Source organism: Polypterus senegalus, chromosome 13, assembly GCF_016835505.1.
Source record: "Polypterus senegalus isolate Bchr_013 chromosome 13, ASM1683550v1, whole genome shotgun sequence".
NCBI lineage: Eukaryota > Metazoa > Chordata > Cladistia > Polypteriformes > Polypteridae > Polypterus > Polypterus senegalus.
This window is the reverse complement of record NC_053166.1, coordinates 108377760-108396354: the sequence shown is the minus strand read 5'-3', so window position 1 is coordinate 108396354 and position 18595 is coordinate 108377760. Positions and strand designations below refer to the sequence as shown.

Here is an 18595-nt window from a genome sequence, read left to right as displayed (position 1 = left end):
CTGTTAGGAGAAATTCTCTTTATTAAAATTTCAGTTAACGGAATATACTTATAATATTTAGACTGTGTATTTTGTGTAATACTTTTGGTTTTGGTCACAAAACTTTTTGACAATGACTTAAGATTGCTATATTGAGAATTTAGTTTCAGTACTTTTTAAAATTTAAAAATTATATTAATAAGAACATTATAAATGAGTTAGGGTAATTAGCAAGTAATTCATTTGCGATATTTATTAATAAAGTGCGGATGGGTTATTCTTGCAGAATGGCCTGTTGCTGTTTTACAGCATCTGAACCTTTTGCTGATTTGTTGGTGTAGTGAGTCATTGTAGGCTTTCCACATTCTTCCCAAAACTAAAAGAGATTTCCAAGTTATAACAATATGCTGTTAAATCTAAAAACTTATAGGTGTGTTTGTGTGTGAATATCCTGTGAGTGAACTGACATCTCTTCTAAAGCTGGCATCACAGACAAGAGCACTGTATCTTGTAAAAAGTTTCTGAAAGAGAGGGTCATAAAAGCTCATTACTTACCTTCTTTCCTCGTTCTGAGAGGCCTGAGTCCCCACCAATGCGGCCTAACAAATTAAGCTCACTTTCACCATGTCGGCACAGATAGATGGAACGTGGTGTCACATGAATGTTCATCAAATAGTAGACAATGCGGCTCTGAATGTGATCTAATACATGGTTCACTAAGTACCGACTGCCAACATTAAAAATTTTGATGTATGAAAGGTTCCTGAAAAAGAAAGAAAGAAAATATTGGAGATGCTTTTTTAATTCTTACCAAACAGTCTAAAGCTCAAGCTGTTGACCTTGATTAGTTCTCTAAATGCTGAGTAATTAGCCCATAAACTATTCTAAAGCAGATTTTACAAAATAAAACAAATTTCTAGTCCCAGTCAGTCACATCTTATGAAAAATGATATCTGCAATATCACAAGTCTGTGTGAGTTAGTATAGGCATAATATACAGTATGTAGTAGAGCAACGCAATATCTACAGTTTGCCCTATGACATCGGGGTACAACACCATGAACACTAAAACATAAAAAAACAAAGAATACATTTACTGTGCTTGTACTGTGCACAGCAAAGCAAAACTTAATTGGGCAGTGTATGTGTACATGTGGGTACTGTAGATGGAGAAAAGTAACAGGTCATTTAAGGAAAAGGGACCTATAAGAACAACATGTTCTAAATCAGACAAACAAAAGGGGATAATCTGATTAATGATTCTCCAGCAATCTAAGATTTATGATATTATAAAATTCATTCTTTCTGAAACCGTGAAGGAACTGTAGCTACACCTTGCGGCACTATGAGGATGAGAGTCAGAAAAAGTCAGGGTGTTTTTTTTCTTTCCTAAATGTGATAAATAAAACAAAATTTATCATCCCAAAAAACTGTTCTCTACTCAAGCGTAATAGAGTCCAACATTTCTAACTTTTGTCTGTGCTGGATTACAAAAATATTTAAAGATAACTAAAAGTATCATTTTTGTCAGACACAAAACGTGATAAATTTGGGTAATGATACCAAGTAATAGTTAGATCTGAAAGATTTAATTATTTGTAAAAGAATTAAAAGGAAAATAAGTATAAATACTAGAGTACAAAGCAATTGCCAATTTTGCATTATGTATTACCATTTGCATTTGTATCATATTAATTTATTATGTTCTTTTTGTAATTCTTGTGTTTATTAATACATTCTATTTGAGTGTTGTTACCAAAAATGAACATGTTGTACTATCACAAAGGTTAGAAAGACATGGGATACCAAAAGCAGTAAAGATAGTATTTGGGCTTGAAAAATGTAGATAATTAAATTAACTAATTGTTTATTAACTTTATTGTAATGTTACTCTCCTTCAATAATCAGATTGCCTTCAACAAACTGTTTTGTTTAATACTGTTGCCTTAAGAATTTTTTTACTGCACAGTGTTACATGATGACTCTATGTCAGATCATTTAAATCCATTTAATTTTGTGCTGTGACAAATTTTTTTCAAAGTCTTTCTTAATTTAAACCAAATATTTAAATAAAAAGAGCAGAGGCCAGCAATATGGAGCTGATGCAGATTATCCTGCTAATTCGTCAAAAGGTTCTTCTACCATAACCTGTTATTTAGGGTACAATTGTTCATGTGCTTTAAATTCCTACTACATATTGTTTAATGATTACTGTTTCTTCAATTACCACTTCATGTATTTTGAAAGTCAGCAATGTTATTAATATATCCAAAACTGTTATAAAAAGTTCTTGCTGCCTTTTAAAACCGCAGCATCTAAACACCTGTAATTCATACCCATCCCTCTGTCTATTTCCTTATAATTAACTTATTAATTTGTCTGTAATACAGTTAACCTTTCTGGGCTTTAATTAACAAGGTCAACACAATCTCTAACTGAAATAATGATACAACGCTGGCTATTTTCCAGTCATTTGTATTTTTCTTGTTCTCATGACTGTTGAGGTTTCTCCATATTGCTCAAAAGGACAATTTTTGCTTAGCTTGAATAGCAGTGATTTAGGGGATATTCAGAAGGAAGGTCAATCATAGCCAAGGTCAAAGCTCATTTGAAAAAGAGATCAATCTTCAAGTTAAAGGGGTCACACTAAAAATTAAGTAAAAAACAGGATTTTCCTACTAAAATGAGTGCTCAAAAACTAAGTTTTTTGCAGACTATTTCCTTTATATTAAAACCAAGTTTGCACACTATTTAATCCGTGTTGCCACCATGATGTCAAAGGTCACACAACACATGAATAACTTGACTAGCAACCACATAGCATCAAAGTATAAAATACACAAAATGGCAGCACATAAAATGCAAACACAAAATGACAATAACAGTAGTAAATAATGCATAAATAATAAAAAACAGGCATTATTTTCATGAATCTGACTCCCACTTACTACCAAAATTTTAACAAAATTGCATATGAAGGAAGACATTGAAAAAATTGCCTTCTTTCTCAAATGGTAACTACTCACCAAACACTCTTTACCTGTCATATTCATCGTGCAATGGAGTATAGTTAATTTTGTAGCACTCAATCCTTTTCAAAAAGTCTTCTACTACTTTTTCTTTATCACAGTCTTTGTAGTCCGGACTAGTCAGCTTCACTTGCTAAAATGAAAATAATAACTCTTTTTCAGAATAGTCTTCATGAATATTTAAATATTTTGAAAACCTGCTTATGAGTTTTGTCTAGAATAAGCAGTGTAAGTAGTAAGTGAATAACCTAACATAATAATGTGAACTTCTCAAATCATCTTAATCCAATTTAGGGTCATGGTGATTTACAGAGTTTCCTAGCAGCACTGAGTTCTTAGCAGGAAATAGCCCTGGAGAGAGAACACGGCTCCATTATAAGCAGGGACTAATTGGAAATACCAGTTTGCAAAACTTATGAGCTTTAAGGATGTGTGTTGGAAACTGAAGTACTTAGAAGAAAACCTATAAGAGAATGTGCAAGCAGTACATGGAAAACAAGCAGGTAGAGGATTCAAACACAGCAGTGAGAGAACACGGCTCCATTATAAGGCACACTTGGATTGAATAATCAACATGCAACATAAGAAAGAAGGCAACTGAGGACCTGGAAGGCATCACACACACACACACACAGGGACTAATTGGAAATACCAGTTTGCAAAACTTATGAGCTTTAAGGATGTGTGATGGAATGTGTGGATGGTCTTATAACAAGTTAAGTTTTGAAGGTCCCTAAAGTTCTACTGTTTACCACAATACTTGTAACTTATCCCATGGGATGTGGTGTGAAATTTTGTATATACATTGATAAATAGTTTACATGTCTTTATTTGTAACTTAGACAAAGCAATGTAATATTAGTGTTATATCACTGATAAGAACAGCAATGTTTTGATGGCCCCCCCCCTTTAAGACAGAGTCTTTGTAATTTTATAATAGGGTTCAGGGGAAGTGTTTAAAGCCATTTTGGCAAGTGGATTCTCTGCAGGACTCTCTCAATCAACCCCCACAGGAAAGCCAAATTACCTAGCTGGCAAGCATCAGCTTAACAAATGGTACTGGGGGCATCTGTGAAACCATTGTGTCACACCAGAATTCTATTGGTCTAAAGTTGCCTGTTTGGTCTTAAATCAGAAGCCATTAAGTGCCATGATGCCGTATTGGCTATAGGCTTTGGACAGAGAATCTATAAATTTGCTTGCTTTATAAATAGTGGTATGTCTGTGAGATCTGAGGCATTCTGACAAAGGCTACACATTAATAATGCAAAAGGGGAAAGTAGAGTAATATAGAACTCTATGCAAGACAAAATACAATGTGTCTATGGTTCGTGTAAAGAAAAACTTTCTAATGTGCTGGCATCCAGAAGGTTGCCGGTTCGAATCCCTGTCACTGCCAAAAGACATCCTACTCTGCTGGGCCCTTGAGCAAGGCCTTTAACCTGTAATTGCTCCAGGGGCGCTGTACAATGGCTGACCCTGCACTCTGACCCCAAGGGGTATGTGAAAACAAAAAAAAAATATGTTTCTTCTCCTGTTTTCTAGATGGGTAGCGGAGAGAGTATTTGGTCTGATTTGAAAAAGAGCAAAAGGAAAATCGTAACTTTTTAAAATAGTGCTGGAAATAGTGAGATATACATTTTCTACTGCAAATTATCCAACTCAAACCATAACAAACTCTAAAATCACCTATAATCAAGCTGATACTAAATATGCTGCTCACATCATGAGAGGAAAGGTTCATTAGATAAGTTGAAGAACCTTAAAATAATCAAAGAGATAGAAACAAGCCTGTTGGATTCCATTATGAAAAAAAATTGACATGTAGCTTTAAAGTACATCATACTTAACAGAAATGTCAAGCAAGCTACATTTTCAAACAGATTGTCAAACAGTTTAAAGAAGAAAATGGATAAAAACAACTATTATAACCTACTCTTCAAGTACCTCAAAAAAGTATTTGTGCTGCATTTACTGCATAATTAGTTTATTTGTATTAGCAACATATTGAGGTTGAAGGTAACAATAAAAAAGGCAGACAAAAGAGAAAAACTCCAAATGCCATAGTAATCTTTAAATTTCAGCTTATTCAATGCATACTTTTTGTAAAGAGTAAACTGTTTTTTTGTACTTACTAGTATATTAGCTTCAATTATATCTGGGTCATCACAAATAGATTCCACAAAGAACACCTGAAATAAAAATAAATCATTGTTAATGATGGAAATGGGGAATTCTTTGAGTACTCCAAGAATAGGTCTTTTCTGCAAAAACAAGGTGTGGTTTGTTATCTAAAATATGTAAGTTTTAGTTGAACTAGCTGAGTGATTGTTATGCTCTCTGCCCCACCCCCCAAAAGAAATATGTTTATATAGAAAATTTGCAGTTAAGTCCTCCAAAGGTAAAACCTGCCATAAGAGAATTAGACAGACACTAGAGGACATTTTCATTTTAATGACTCCTTCTTAGTGTCTGAAAAGGTTGGATGGCCTAGATTTGTCAAAATTTACCCCTCAACACTTTTCATTGCCTTCTTTTTCAAATCAACTAATTAAAATATACATGCCAATAGCTTGATAAGTAACAACAGTATTCTAAAATATATTGGATTTTAAAGGATTAATGACATTCCACTCTAGCAGCTCTTAAGATAAAATTAGTTAAGAAGAGGGGCAGCAGGGTTGCACAGTGGGTAGTGCTGCTGCCTCCCAGTTAGGAGACCCGGGTTGACTTGTTTTCCTCGTGTCTGCGTGGGTTTCCTTCAGGTACTCCGGTTTCCTGCCACAGTCCAAAGACATGCAGGTTAGGTGCATTGCTGATTCTAAATTGTCCTGCCCGGGGTTTGTTTCCTGCCTTGATCCCTGTGTTGGCTGGGATTGGCTCCAGCAGTCCCCCATGACCCTGTAGTTAGGATATAGCGGGTTGGATAATGGATAGATGTTTAAGAAGAAGGTAAATATGCAGTTAGCCCATGTGCAGACTCTTTCTTGTTGTGTTCTATTGTTATTGTTTCTTTTTCTTTTGCAAACTGTAACATTGACATTGAAATCTTCCATTAATGCATTAACTAATGTATCACTCACCACCATGGTTTTACTCTTATGTTGGCAAAATGCATGAAATTATCGTTCTTCAGCATAAAGAAACATTAGCATATGAAGGGTTAATTATATTGTCATTTTCTCATCTCTTTCCTCATCCTCATCAACAACATCATTTTCATCATCAAAGCAAGATGTTGACTTTTGCCCAAAACATATTTATCAACATAACTACTTACTTTGTATCCATTTTCCTTTGAAAAGTTAATAATCAGCTCCCGACGATCCCTTGTGGTGTTGGTGGCATCAAAAACCTGTTAATGTTGGAAAACAAAGAGAAAAAAAACGACTAAATTAAAGTCTACTCTATAGGATTTTGCATGATGTTGTATTGTTGTGTATTATTAGATATTAGCCATCATTCTGATAATTTCTGAGCTATAATGATTTAGTTAACAAAGGTTCATATCACAGCTGGGACTTCACACAAAGATACAGTGAATGGCTCCTGACTATGTCTTCTATGGAAAAATTAGCCTTGGTCTCTGTACTGCACATTACAATGGTGGCAAACTGAGTGACGTCCTTTGCTGGTATACCTCATCACCACAAAACAGACACTGTAGCTGAAGACCTGACTTTATTAAGCTTTATAGGTCATTATTGTCACATACAACTCTTTTTTTCTTTTTCTGAAGAACTAGGGGACTCTGCCCCCTGCTCGCCAACCCCCATGTGGGCCCTACACGCTAGTGATTCCCAGATCTGCCACTTGCGACGAATTGTGCTGTGCTTTTGGATAAACACAAATATTAACTCTGTCTTTGATATCTCCGTCTTTTGAAACTATTATCGCGGACAATTTGTCACATGTTGGTTTATTATATATGCGAGTGGGTTTTTCTTTTTTGTCCGTGTTTTTCAGATAAATTTGGTGTAAAGTGCAATTCTTTTGGACGTATGGATTTGTATCTATTATTGACTGTAGAATTTCTAATACGTCTGATCGTTTAACTCTTTCGATTCAATGTTGCATCGCTTCTCCGTGAAATATAAACCTGACTGAATTGTGGTTTCTTTGAAATCAAACTTGTAGTAGCTTTCATTGTTGAGGGACCACAGATTTTCATAGCGTATGGTCCTGAATCGTGTAAATCTACATTTTGAGCATTGATTGATGCGAACGTGAACAGATTATTGCAGATTCGGATATTTTGCCAGTAGTGTTTGTGAATTTCACTTTCACTAAATAACAAATCTTTTATTTCTCATGGATACACCTCTTCATTGGGAAGAAACACTACTTTTCCCTGATAGCAACACGAATTAGACGATCTGCAAGTCTCTGCCTTAAACTTTAAAGCTGAACAATACTTCTGTCATGTCACCTATGTCCATATATTCGATCTCTTTTTGCTGTTCCGTTATTTCACAGAGTAATAATTTCCATTTGTTTGCACTAATGCGATCTTTACTATCAGTTTTTCAAGACTTTCGAATTTTACTACTTTCATAATCTATAACCTGCTCCGCATGTGTATCACGCCAACGTTTTTGAACCTCTTTACAACGTTCTTTGTCTTCTACTCTTTATCTTTTCTTTTTCTACTGTTTGTCTTTTATTTCCGCCCCCGATTGGACCTGTTAGGTTTGAAATTATCTCTCTGAAAATGTCTCGTCTCTCTGAAAAATTCTTGTCTCGTCCCAATATTTTTTTATATAATAGAGAGAAATCTCCAAGAAGGAGTTGATACATTATCCTCCTTACCGCCACTTGTCCCTGCTCATGCGTGAGGTAGATATTGACATCTTGAAGTGCAGCAATGGCACATGCCCTAATGAAAAAACAGGAAAAATCGATGAGTATCTTGAGTACCCTTAGTATCCTTTTCATTTCATTGTGCACTGAGGAGCCTTCCTAAAACTAAATATACTGCAAAGCATCAAAGATATGTAGTTATACTACCATCATCATCATCATCATCATCACTGTCTCAAATCAATGACAGCTGCATTTTATAAAATAGCATTTTCTGAAGATTTGTATTCCCTGAGACCTCCTGATAAATCTAATCTACACTGCTGAAAGCAACAACCACCAGTTTGTTTATTCTCTTCTTTAATGCCAGCTGGCCCTATTTTAACGTATTAATATCTTACTATTAAAATATTTATTTTTTATTGTAAACTTGCATGTTTTGCATGTGTTTGTGTAGGTTTGTTCTGGTTTAACTCCCACATTCCAAAGAATTACAAAAATGTGCATGGTAGGTTAATTTATAACTCTACATTGGCTCTAATTACAGAGTATGGGTGTGTATGAGAGTTTGTTATGTAAGGGAACAGCAACACACTTGGGACGGTGGGGATCAGTATCAGGTTTTTATATAAAAAAATGGATTTTGTGAGTTCATAAAAAGGATGGTTGGATGTTTGAATAGAAGAAGGAGTAGATTATTAGAAACTAATTAACATAAAAACTGAAATCAATTGAAATGAATAATAATAATATCCATTAATTACAGCTAGGACTGTGCTTTGGTATGATCTGATAAGCTTTGCACACCTGGATATAGTTGTTCTATGACTTTGATCTCTTCTGCAAATCCTCTCAAGTTCTGTCAGGTTAGATGAAGTGTGCCACTAGACAGCTATTTTCAGATCATTTAGAGATGTTCAATTGGGCTTAGGTCCGGGCTCTTTCTGGCCCACTTCAGGACAGAGTTGTCCTTTAGCCAGTCCTGTATTGTCCTTGCTTTATACTTTAATTACACATAAATTATATGTTGTTGCTTTGCTCCATTTAGCATTTCCTCTGAAGCTCAGCAAGAGTGACCATTGGGTTCTTGGTCATCTCTCATACCAAGACCTTTCTCCCCAGAATACTCAGTTTGCCTACGTGGCTAGCTCTGTGAAGAGTTTTGGTTGTTCTAAACTTCTTATATTTAACAATTATTAAGACCCCTGTATTCTTGGGAAACTTCAATACTGCAGACAGATTTTGTAGCCTTCCCAGGATTTGTGTCTTGACTCATTACTGTCTGTAGGTTCTGCAAGTAATCTCTTCAATCTTATGGCTTGGTTTTTGATCTGATATGCATTTTCAACTGTGGGACCTTATATAGACAGGTGTCTACTGTTCTTTATCATGTCCAATCAATTGAATTGACCACAATGGGACAATAAACAAGGTGTAGAAACATTTCAGAGATGATCAATAGAACAGAATGCACCTGCCCCAAATTCCAAGAGTCATAGCAAAGAGTCTGAATACTTTTGTCAATGTAATATTTCAGTTTTTTGTTTTATAAATTTGCAAAAATGTCTTATATCATGCCATTTCTTTGCTGTTCTAAGGTGTTGAGTGTTGCTTAATTTGGGGAAAAAAACAAATTTAAATATTCAACATAACAAAATGTTAAAAAAGTAAAAGGTTCTGAAAATGTACTGAATTTATTGTATATTTTCATGGAGGACATGGATTGGCTTGAATCCTGGTTGGGATGGATGGGTCTCTACCCAGTTAGGATGCCCTTATAATTTATGGTTCCCATGGATAAATAGGCATCCCAGCTGGGATGGTGGGTGTTACTTTTCCCCTATCGGGATATTATAAAGGTGTAGGCACAGATGACATGCTGTTATATATTTCTAACAGAGACAGGAACACACCAGAATAACTAAAAAGCAAGAAAATTAAAAAGAAAGAAAACTTCCGTTTGTCACAGACACAGTGAGGTATTATGCAGGCACACCACATTTCCTTTCACCATATCATACAAATTTTGGCGATTCTAAATTGGCCCTAGTGTGTGCTTGGTGTGTTTGTGTGTGTCCTGTGGTGGGTTGGCACCCTGCCTTGTGCCCTGTGTTGGCTGGGATTGGCTCCAGCAGACCCCCGTGACCCTGTGTTCGGATTCGTCGGGTTGGAAAATGAATGGATATCATACAAATTTCCATACAACATATTTGGGAGTTACAAAGGTGGAAACCGCCAAAGATCTTTTCAAACAAACCTTTATTCCTCTCTTGGACAACAACAAATAAGAATTTTCTAACAAGATCAACAAATGATGGGAAGACTTCAAGCATTTAATATGAATGTATTTTCTCAATTTGCTGTAGTTATTTCAGTGTAATCCTTTTAACATTGCTAAATAGTTTCCTAACATTAAAGATTGACTTATATCAGCATTTATTTGGAATATTCCTGTATTCCTAAAAACAAGAAATTTCAGGTCTAACTAGGTATTGATTTGTTTTTGAATTTTTGATTCTGAGTAATCTGGTTTATGTTTTGGCTATGGTTATTAGATCTTCCTGTTTATGTTCTATGACCCCTGAGTGTACTTAGGCCATTAATTTTAAACATCCTGATAAAAAATAAATAAATAAATCATTTCTCTATGCTTAAATTGAAATTTCACATTTCTTTCGATATGTAATTTTTTCCAAACAAACTTATTTTTACGAATACAAACTCTTTCAACCATAAATTGGAAAAAATAAAGAATACTTACCAAGGACCAGCCCAGTGATTTTAAATAACATGGCCTATTTTAAGATGCTTTTTTTAACTGCAAAAAAATCTTAGTTCTTTTCCTTCTTTTCATTATTTCCTGGTTAAACCTTTTGATTGGCACATGGAAAAATACAAAGTGCAATTTATCATGTCTCCTTAAATCGTATATTGCATTTCACTAGTAAATAAAACTAAAAAAAAGACTTTCCATATAGTAAATCATGTCAGAAGAAGAATTACTGGGTAAGTGGAACATTTTCATTCATTTAGTTATTTCTTTTCAGAACATGCTCCTTCCAACAGCAAGTTGTGTGCTCTAGCTTGTTTGGGTGGGTCTTAACTCACTCTTACATGGCTGATTTGGTATTGTCAATCAACTTAACACCCATGTATTTTGATATGGGAGGACACCAGAATGTCTGGAGAAAACCACATGTACTCTTGTGATAAGCTCCACACAGACAGGGGCTGGGGTGCAGATATAAACCCGGAACACTGAAGCTGTGATGTGTCAGCACTAATAATGACACAATTCTTCCCACACCAACCCCCTGCCCTTTAGTATTATCTAAAGCAAAATTTTTAATAATGCATGACGATATTTTCTTTTTCCTTCGACTGTTTCATCCTTGTATCTGGCTTGGCAATACACTAGTAACTACAGTATTCTATTAGCAAAATAGAGTGAACATAAAACTAAGTGAAGAATTAACATATATATTAAAAATGCACCTGTTTAAAGGTATAACATTTTTTACAATAAAAATTACATTTTTAAATATAAAAAGGCATTAAAATATTTATGTTAAATTTCCAATAAGTAATTGAATGTTTCTGACAGTTCTTCTTAATTGATAGGGTGTGCTTATAAAGGTCTTTTATTAAAAAGTAACAGCCTCATGCTGACCACATCACTGGTAAATGAATTACTTAGGGGGCAAAGAGGCCATTCACTAGCATATTTCACATGGCTTGACTTGAATGACCTCTTTAAGATAATGAAGAAAAAAAATGTGCTCAACTGCAATATCTTCCCTCAGAAACAGGGGTGTGCTAATGGATGATCTGATTAATAAAATAATATTTGCTAATGCAATTGCAAGTATCAGTACCATAGAAGTTCAGACTTTACCACACATCATGTCATTACCACAAGTGCCACTGTTAATTGAGCGGTACATAAAATTACAACTTGCTAGAACTATAAATCTTTATATAACACAATAAAAATGTTATAATTCCAAATGTCCTGCTTTCTAGAGATGCATAATTTTCCTAAAATCCTTTATGTATTTGTAATGCATAATGAATGGAGAGAGCATGTGGGGTTGCTCTCCAAATGCAGAATAACATTAAAAGGCAAGAAATGTATATTTATTAAACAACATCAACAATCGACAGAGAGGAATGATCACTGGCAAGAAATCAAAATACCAAAGCAATGGATAAACAATAAACTTCCTGTCCTTCTTAGCCTGATTTCACAGGACTTATTCTTCTTATTCTTATTCCTCTATCTTCGATCTGTCTCTCTCAGCTCTGGTCTCTCTTCCTCAAGCAGGTTGAGGTTTTACCCCAGACTCTCCTCCTGATTCTAGACTAGCCTTGAGATTTAAAAATCCATTCCAAAATCAAACAAGCCCTAGGATGATTTTGGCAGTTGAAGAAGCCTCACATTTTCACCAGAGATACGAGTCTAGACTTCCTCTAATGTCTCCTGAACCCTTAAGTGGCTAGTTCTCTGAGGGTGTCAGCACACAACCATACAGTCCTGTCTGGGAAAATGAGACCTCTATTAGCTAGCACAGGGGTGCCCACACTTTTTCGGCTTGCGAGCTACTTTTAAAATAACCAGGTTGAAATGATCTACCTACATTAAAAATGCTATATATACAGTATAATATATATATATATATATATATATATATATATATATACATACTGAGTATCAGAGTTGGGTAGTAACGAGTTACATTTACTCCGTTACATTTACTTGAGTAACTTTTTAAAAAAATGTACTTCTAAGAGTAGTTTTACTGAACCATACTTTTTACTTTTACTTCAGTACATTTGTGAAGAAGAAACGCTACTCTTACTCCGCTACATTGGGCAACACTCGAATCATTACTTTTTTTCCATTAGATAAAGTCTGACAGACAATTTTCAATCTGCTCTGTAACGTATGCTGTCAAGTTGCGCACACACCTTCCTTTGCGTCTCCAGCTCTGACACGAGTTTTTGGATGTTCCCCAAATCAAGGCGCTGCAGCTTTGAGGTCTGATGTTGCATTTTTTGTTTGAAAGCATTAACTGAGCTAATCATATTGACCATAGTTTTCTCTTTTTCTTGCAGCTGTAAATTAAGCTCATTTAACATGTTGGTCAGATCGGAAAAAATAATGCCAAGTCTAGCGGCCATTGATCGTTATTAAGTTGCTTGTATTCTGCATGTTTAATGACAAGGAGAAACTCCTTTTTCTCCGGCCAAGTGTCTTGAAATCTCAGCAGGAATTTCTCCTTAGCCATCTGCCTCAACGAAGGCATCTTTTATCATCTCTCCATCTTGGAAGGACTTCTTATGCTTAATGATCGAGTGACTCATCCAGAACGATGCTTCGGTGTGTCTGCCTTTGCTTTTGAATTCAGATGAGTGAAAATGACGGCTGTCCGATTAACTGCGATTTTAGTTCCCTCTTCTTTCTCTTTCTCAGATTGCTTTTTGGAAGGAAGTCAGTTTTGTAGTTTTTATGAACAGTTCGAAAGTGCCTTTCCACATTTTCCTTCTTTGGAATAGCAATGATAGATTGACAGATCAGACAAACGCACTTTGATTGTGACACTGTGAGAGAAAAAAATCCTCTTCCAATTCTACATCCAGCCCATAAACAACAATTTTTTTTAAAATCCCTTCTTTAGTCGATATAAATTGGAAGGCTAACTAGATCACTTAGATAGCCGGAGTTTTGCAGTAGCTCGCGCATTTGATCGTACGTGCAGGATGACCAGTGTGTTAGAAGAAAAGAGATCTCAGACTGGCCACCCTGTATGTCAATCAAGTGGGAAATGCCATAGGGAGGATATATGATTGACTAACACTTGAAAAAAATTTTTTTGAATGCAACGCGATCTACTGCACTACCTTTCCGATCTACCGGTCGATCGCGATCAACACATTGGGCACCCCTGAGCTAGCAGATCTAATTCTCATTTGCTGCCACACTAGGCATACATTTCCAGCTGAGATTCTTCAAAAAAAATAATTTCCTACATTTCTACAGCTATAAGTTAAGCCATGCAATGGTTTACGGAAAAGGTGTTTGAAATCATCATCATAACAGTAATACAGGGGAAAATTTCCTCCAGAGAGATGACACTGTAGGTTTCAATAATATGTTTGAGCATTCTTTACAAAACTGAGATAAAAACACTGATGGTAAGTAAACCAAGTATTCAAGGAATCAGGAAAGACACTTTAATAGTTTCAAATTAGTCATCCATCCCTGGCTCTTTAATGCATAAAATCGTTTCTTAGTACGTTGTTCTCACCAACAAAGCATTTACTTTTATCTATTTTAAAATGAAAAGAGAGATACTCACTTCCGAATTTTCATTGCATCTTCATTATTTGGCATAAAGAATTCATATGATTTGTAGGTCTGTACAGCTTCCCGACGATACTGTCCCACATTAAACACTGCAATGATAGCAAGCTGTCATTAATGTTCATTGCAATAGTAAAAGGGCCAAGTGCAAAATAAATAATGAAATAAACAATTTTGACAATCCCATCCTATTGACACCAACTCTCAGTAATAATGGTATCAATTATCACCGAATGGCACAATGACATTTTTTTGAATTTCTCACTTTCCTTTTTATTCCTCAAAATAAATTCGATTGCAGCTTTACAATATGGGAATTGGAGTGTGTCAAACAAAAAATATTTCTCAATCATTTAACCTTTCCAAGGTAAACATTCATAAAGTACCACTCTCCTTTGGCATGTATAGTCTATTTTTGGCAGGTGTTTATTCCTATATTAAAATATAACTCTGTGAAATTGGATAAATATTGACCTTTGAGGCATGGCTAAAAATTCTAACATTTGATTGACTCTAAAATTAACTTTTTATTATTTCAACCACATATAATCTTATTTTTATCTTTCAGATTCCATGTTACATTTTGATAAGTAGCATGCAGTTCCACTGCCTATCAGTAAAAGCTCCTGGGTTTGCCGAAGCTACTAAATTCATGTGAAAAACATTTGTAGTAATCAGTATGAAGCAGAGATATGAATGTGATGTACATATTTAGTTGTTGGAAAATACAATCGTCAAGCAACAGTTCATGAAAAGTATATCTGGTGTCTAACTTTACTTCACTGACTGCTTCTGAGAGTACAGCAGGACTGCCTGCCTTTGACAATTCATTTTTCACCCTAACTAAGCAATCACTGCATCTCTTTCTCAATTTATTAATTTCATATGAATGGTTATTAAACGTACAGCATTTGTCACTTCAGATGTGGAATCACTTCTGAGAAATGACAAAATATTATAAAATCCACTTAATTGTTCATGACAAATATTAAGAATTACAGGAAAATGTATAAGATATCTGCAATGAGCGTTTTATTGTGCCTTAAAGAAATAAAGGCTTGTCCCTGTAAGGAATAAAAACAGAAGGACCTGATGATTAAAGTGTCCAATAGGGATAAGAAAAAGAATTACATAAGAGCAGGCAAAATGTCATAATTAGAAATCAGACAACCTTGAAACCAAAACCAAAAACCAAAGGCATAACAATCTTCAAAAAAGTTAAAATTCAGAGTTCTAATTTAGAGTAAAAAAAAATAAATAAATAAACCGTGAGAAGTCGGTAAAAAGCTCGGAAGCTGTAATCTATGTAGTGCCATCTTTTACATCCATGATGTCACATGATATGTGTGTCCCTTGTACATTTTTTATATCCTTTCTGTTCATTTTCAGTCCTTTGGTCATTATGTTGTTGTTGTTTATTATATGTATAATTATGTATTTTTGATTGGTTTTGTGTATTGTAGTGCTTCTATGAGTGGATACTCTTCCATGTTCCTTGTGTTTTGTGAATGGGTTTCCAAACAGGTGGGGCCATCTGTCAAGGCTCATTGCAGTTGTAGTCTCTCACAGTACGTGGAATGCATTTGGTGTTGGTGACTTCTCTTCTTTATGAGTATTGTTTCTTTAGATTTTGTGTTTTTTGACATTTTTGTCTCTGTTAAAGGATTTTTTACTTCTGTTTAAAATTTTGTGACTTGATTACTGTGGATTGCCTTTTTCGGCAACTCCTATTTGCCTTGTTAGACTCTTTAGAGCTTTTGTTCTTTATTTACCTTTTTTGTAATAAATCTTTAATGTGTAAGGATTCTTTGTTATCCTTTTTTTCGCTCAAGCTGGAAGTTACAGTTGCCCTCCTCCTTGTGAGGCTTTTGGGTTATTTTTGACATATTTTTAGGTGTTTTGCCAGCTCTGCCATGTTTGGTCATGCTCAAGCTGAAGCCAGCGATTAGTATTCGAGTCTTGACTGGACTAGCTGAGCCTCCACTGGACAGACCAATGAAGATCTTGGCCTGCGTTTTCTCTGAATTTTGGAGGTCTCACCTATTTTGCCATGGAGTGGAATTACTATCATAATAATGTGACTCTTGTGTCATGTACCAAACAACAGTCATGGAAACTGTAAACAATATTGCTATATTAGCAAAAAGTCAAAATGGTGTTGACTTTTTAATGTGTTGATGTGGTAATCAAAAATATTTAATAAAATAATTGTTTGAGTACTATGTGAAAAGAATTCAAATTTTACAGAACACTCCAAAATCATAACAGTTGCAACATATAAATCATTAATTTGATAATTGCTTAAAGTGAAGTGAAAATCAATAGTGCTTGAAGCATTGTTTAAAAATCCAGTATCCAGGCTTAAATTCAAAAGATTTTTTGCTGATTGTTTTTGCATATTCCACCATGAACATAAACTATGTCCAGTTATTATCTGAAATCCACAAAAGTTTCAAAATATCTGTATGTATGCATTTAGAAAATGCTCTAAGAACACGTTATTATGATTTTTGTTTATTATTTGTCAATATTTGACTTCTTCTCTGGATAGACAACACAGTCATCTTGGTCTATTTAAGCTACTTTGTTATCCCGTTACTTGCTCCGTCGTTACTAAAATGGAAGATTCTACAGTCCAATGTGTTTTCCATGAAAACACCACTAATTATATCTGACAACAAAACACTCACCCAGGGATTGTGGCAGAAATATTCATTTGCCAGTAAGACATTGTTAGCAATGTGTTGGACATCAGGCTGACATATTTTATTTTGTTTATTAATCAGTCAGTCAGTCAATATCGAACTCACTATATCCTAAAAAGGATCACAGGGGTCTGCTGAAGCCAATCCCAACCAACACAAGGCGAAAGGCAGGAGCAAATCCTGGGCAGGGCACCAGCCCACGGCATCAATGTTATTTTAATTTTCTTCATTGAACTATTTTATCATTATCACAGGATTATTGCAATTATCCATTTATTTTAAATATGTAAGCTGCTATATAACATAGATCTTGACTGATACCATTAATAAGAGCTTTGTTCAGTTTACCTTTTGTCGGCACTCCAATCCAATTGAGATACCGTGTCAACTTCTTGGAGATGTAGGTCTTCCCTCTGGCTGGAAGGCCCACCATAACAATCATGGTTGGGGAGTTGGTGAATTGAGGCACTGAGGCTAGGCAGGAGTAAAAAATGATCAGATGTTAACAGAACAGAACAAGACTCAGAGAAAAAAGGGATATCTGCTTCGTTTATTGTCCTTTTCTTATATTCCTCAAGATTAATTCTTTACATTTTAGCAAACATGGCCCATGATATAGAGATTCTTTACATGATGTACTAGAGAGTCCATGTGGTTTGGTAAATTCAATGTGTTTCCTGCATTATCATAAAAGTAAAATAAACCAGAATGGTGAAAGCACTGCTTTGACATTTCATTACAGATAAATGTTTTGTGATTTAACTTGCTCGAAGTTCAACAGCAGGATTTCAGAGGGGTGACTAACCAGCAGGTTGTTTCCCCTGCACTAGAGTTTGCTGGGTCAGAGGTCAGTCTAGCAAGATTGTTACTTAAAACTGGCAAAATATATTAACTGACCTGCCCCAATATAACGGCATTATTTACTTACATTAAAAGAATTTAAATACAACATTTATCCATAAAGTAAAGAACTCTAGTGAACTCAACTGTTCGGCATTTGTTTTGTTTGACACTTGGTTAAATAGCTCTCTCCTTACTCATTTTCTATTCATTTAAAATCTGCAAAGCAACATCAGCACTGTCTGCCAATTAGATGTTAAGAACATGCAACCACTATGTACGATTAGGTGGGTTCAGCACATGGGTGTTATGAATGGGTCTACAATCACAATTTGAATCAATAAAAAGAGTGTCTTATTGAAATCCACCACCTGCTGAATTCACAGATTATTGATTAAAGGAGCTGAATCATGTGAATCACAGTTACGAAAACACTTCGGCAATAACTCATACACAATTTCTTCAAAATATTCATGATTTAGTGATTGTGCAATATAGTGTCTTTCACAGCGAACTCAATCAGTGGAGAACCTCCATGAAAGCACTACATACTGTACATCAGTGAATGCATAAAGAGAAGTCAAACTGTGCATATTACGTTTCTGACAACACCTTTGACAGTTAAAAGTTCCTGAAACCTATTCTACAACTGGAGAACTGGAACTCACCCTGTTGGAGGTGCCAGCTGATTCTATGGCATGTACAAAGCCTAGTTAGAATCTGTATAATAATATGTTAATTATTAGTATTAACCCACTAGTGGCTTGTTTGGGATTAGTTCTTGCATTGCATCTGAAGATCCTGGAATGGACACTGTCTCTCTATGGACCTGAATTGAACAAGCAGCTCATAAAATGAATCGTTGAAATGATTGTTAC

The 18595-nt window shown here is 35.1% G+C and overlaps 1 protein-coding gene across 4 annotated transcripts in view; it reads right to left on the bottom strand.

Annotated features, from left to right (window-relative positions):
* LOC120543396 (6-phosphofructo-2-kinase/fructose-2,6-bisphosphatase-like) overlaps positions 1–18595 on the bottom strand; it is a 74880-nt gene that overhangs the window by 34608 nt on the left and 21677 nt on the right. For all 4 annotated transcript variants that reach the window (XM_039776475.1, XM_039776477.1, XM_039776476.1 and 1 more), the window contains exons 2-8: positions 17226–17351; positions 14168–14264; positions 7818–7884; positions 6289–6363; positions 5144–5200; positions 3020–3141; positions 535–742 (exon numbers count right to left, since the gene is read on the bottom strand). In XM_039776475.1, coding sequence (XP_039632409.1) covers positions 535–742; positions 3020–3141; positions 5144–5200; positions 6289–6363; positions 7818–7884; positions 14168–14264; positions 17226–17351 — 752 coding nt within the window. The remainder of the gene's footprint in view (positions 1–534; positions 743–3019; positions 3142–5143; positions 5201–6288; positions 6364–7817; positions 7885–14167; positions 14265–17225; positions 17352–18595) is intronic.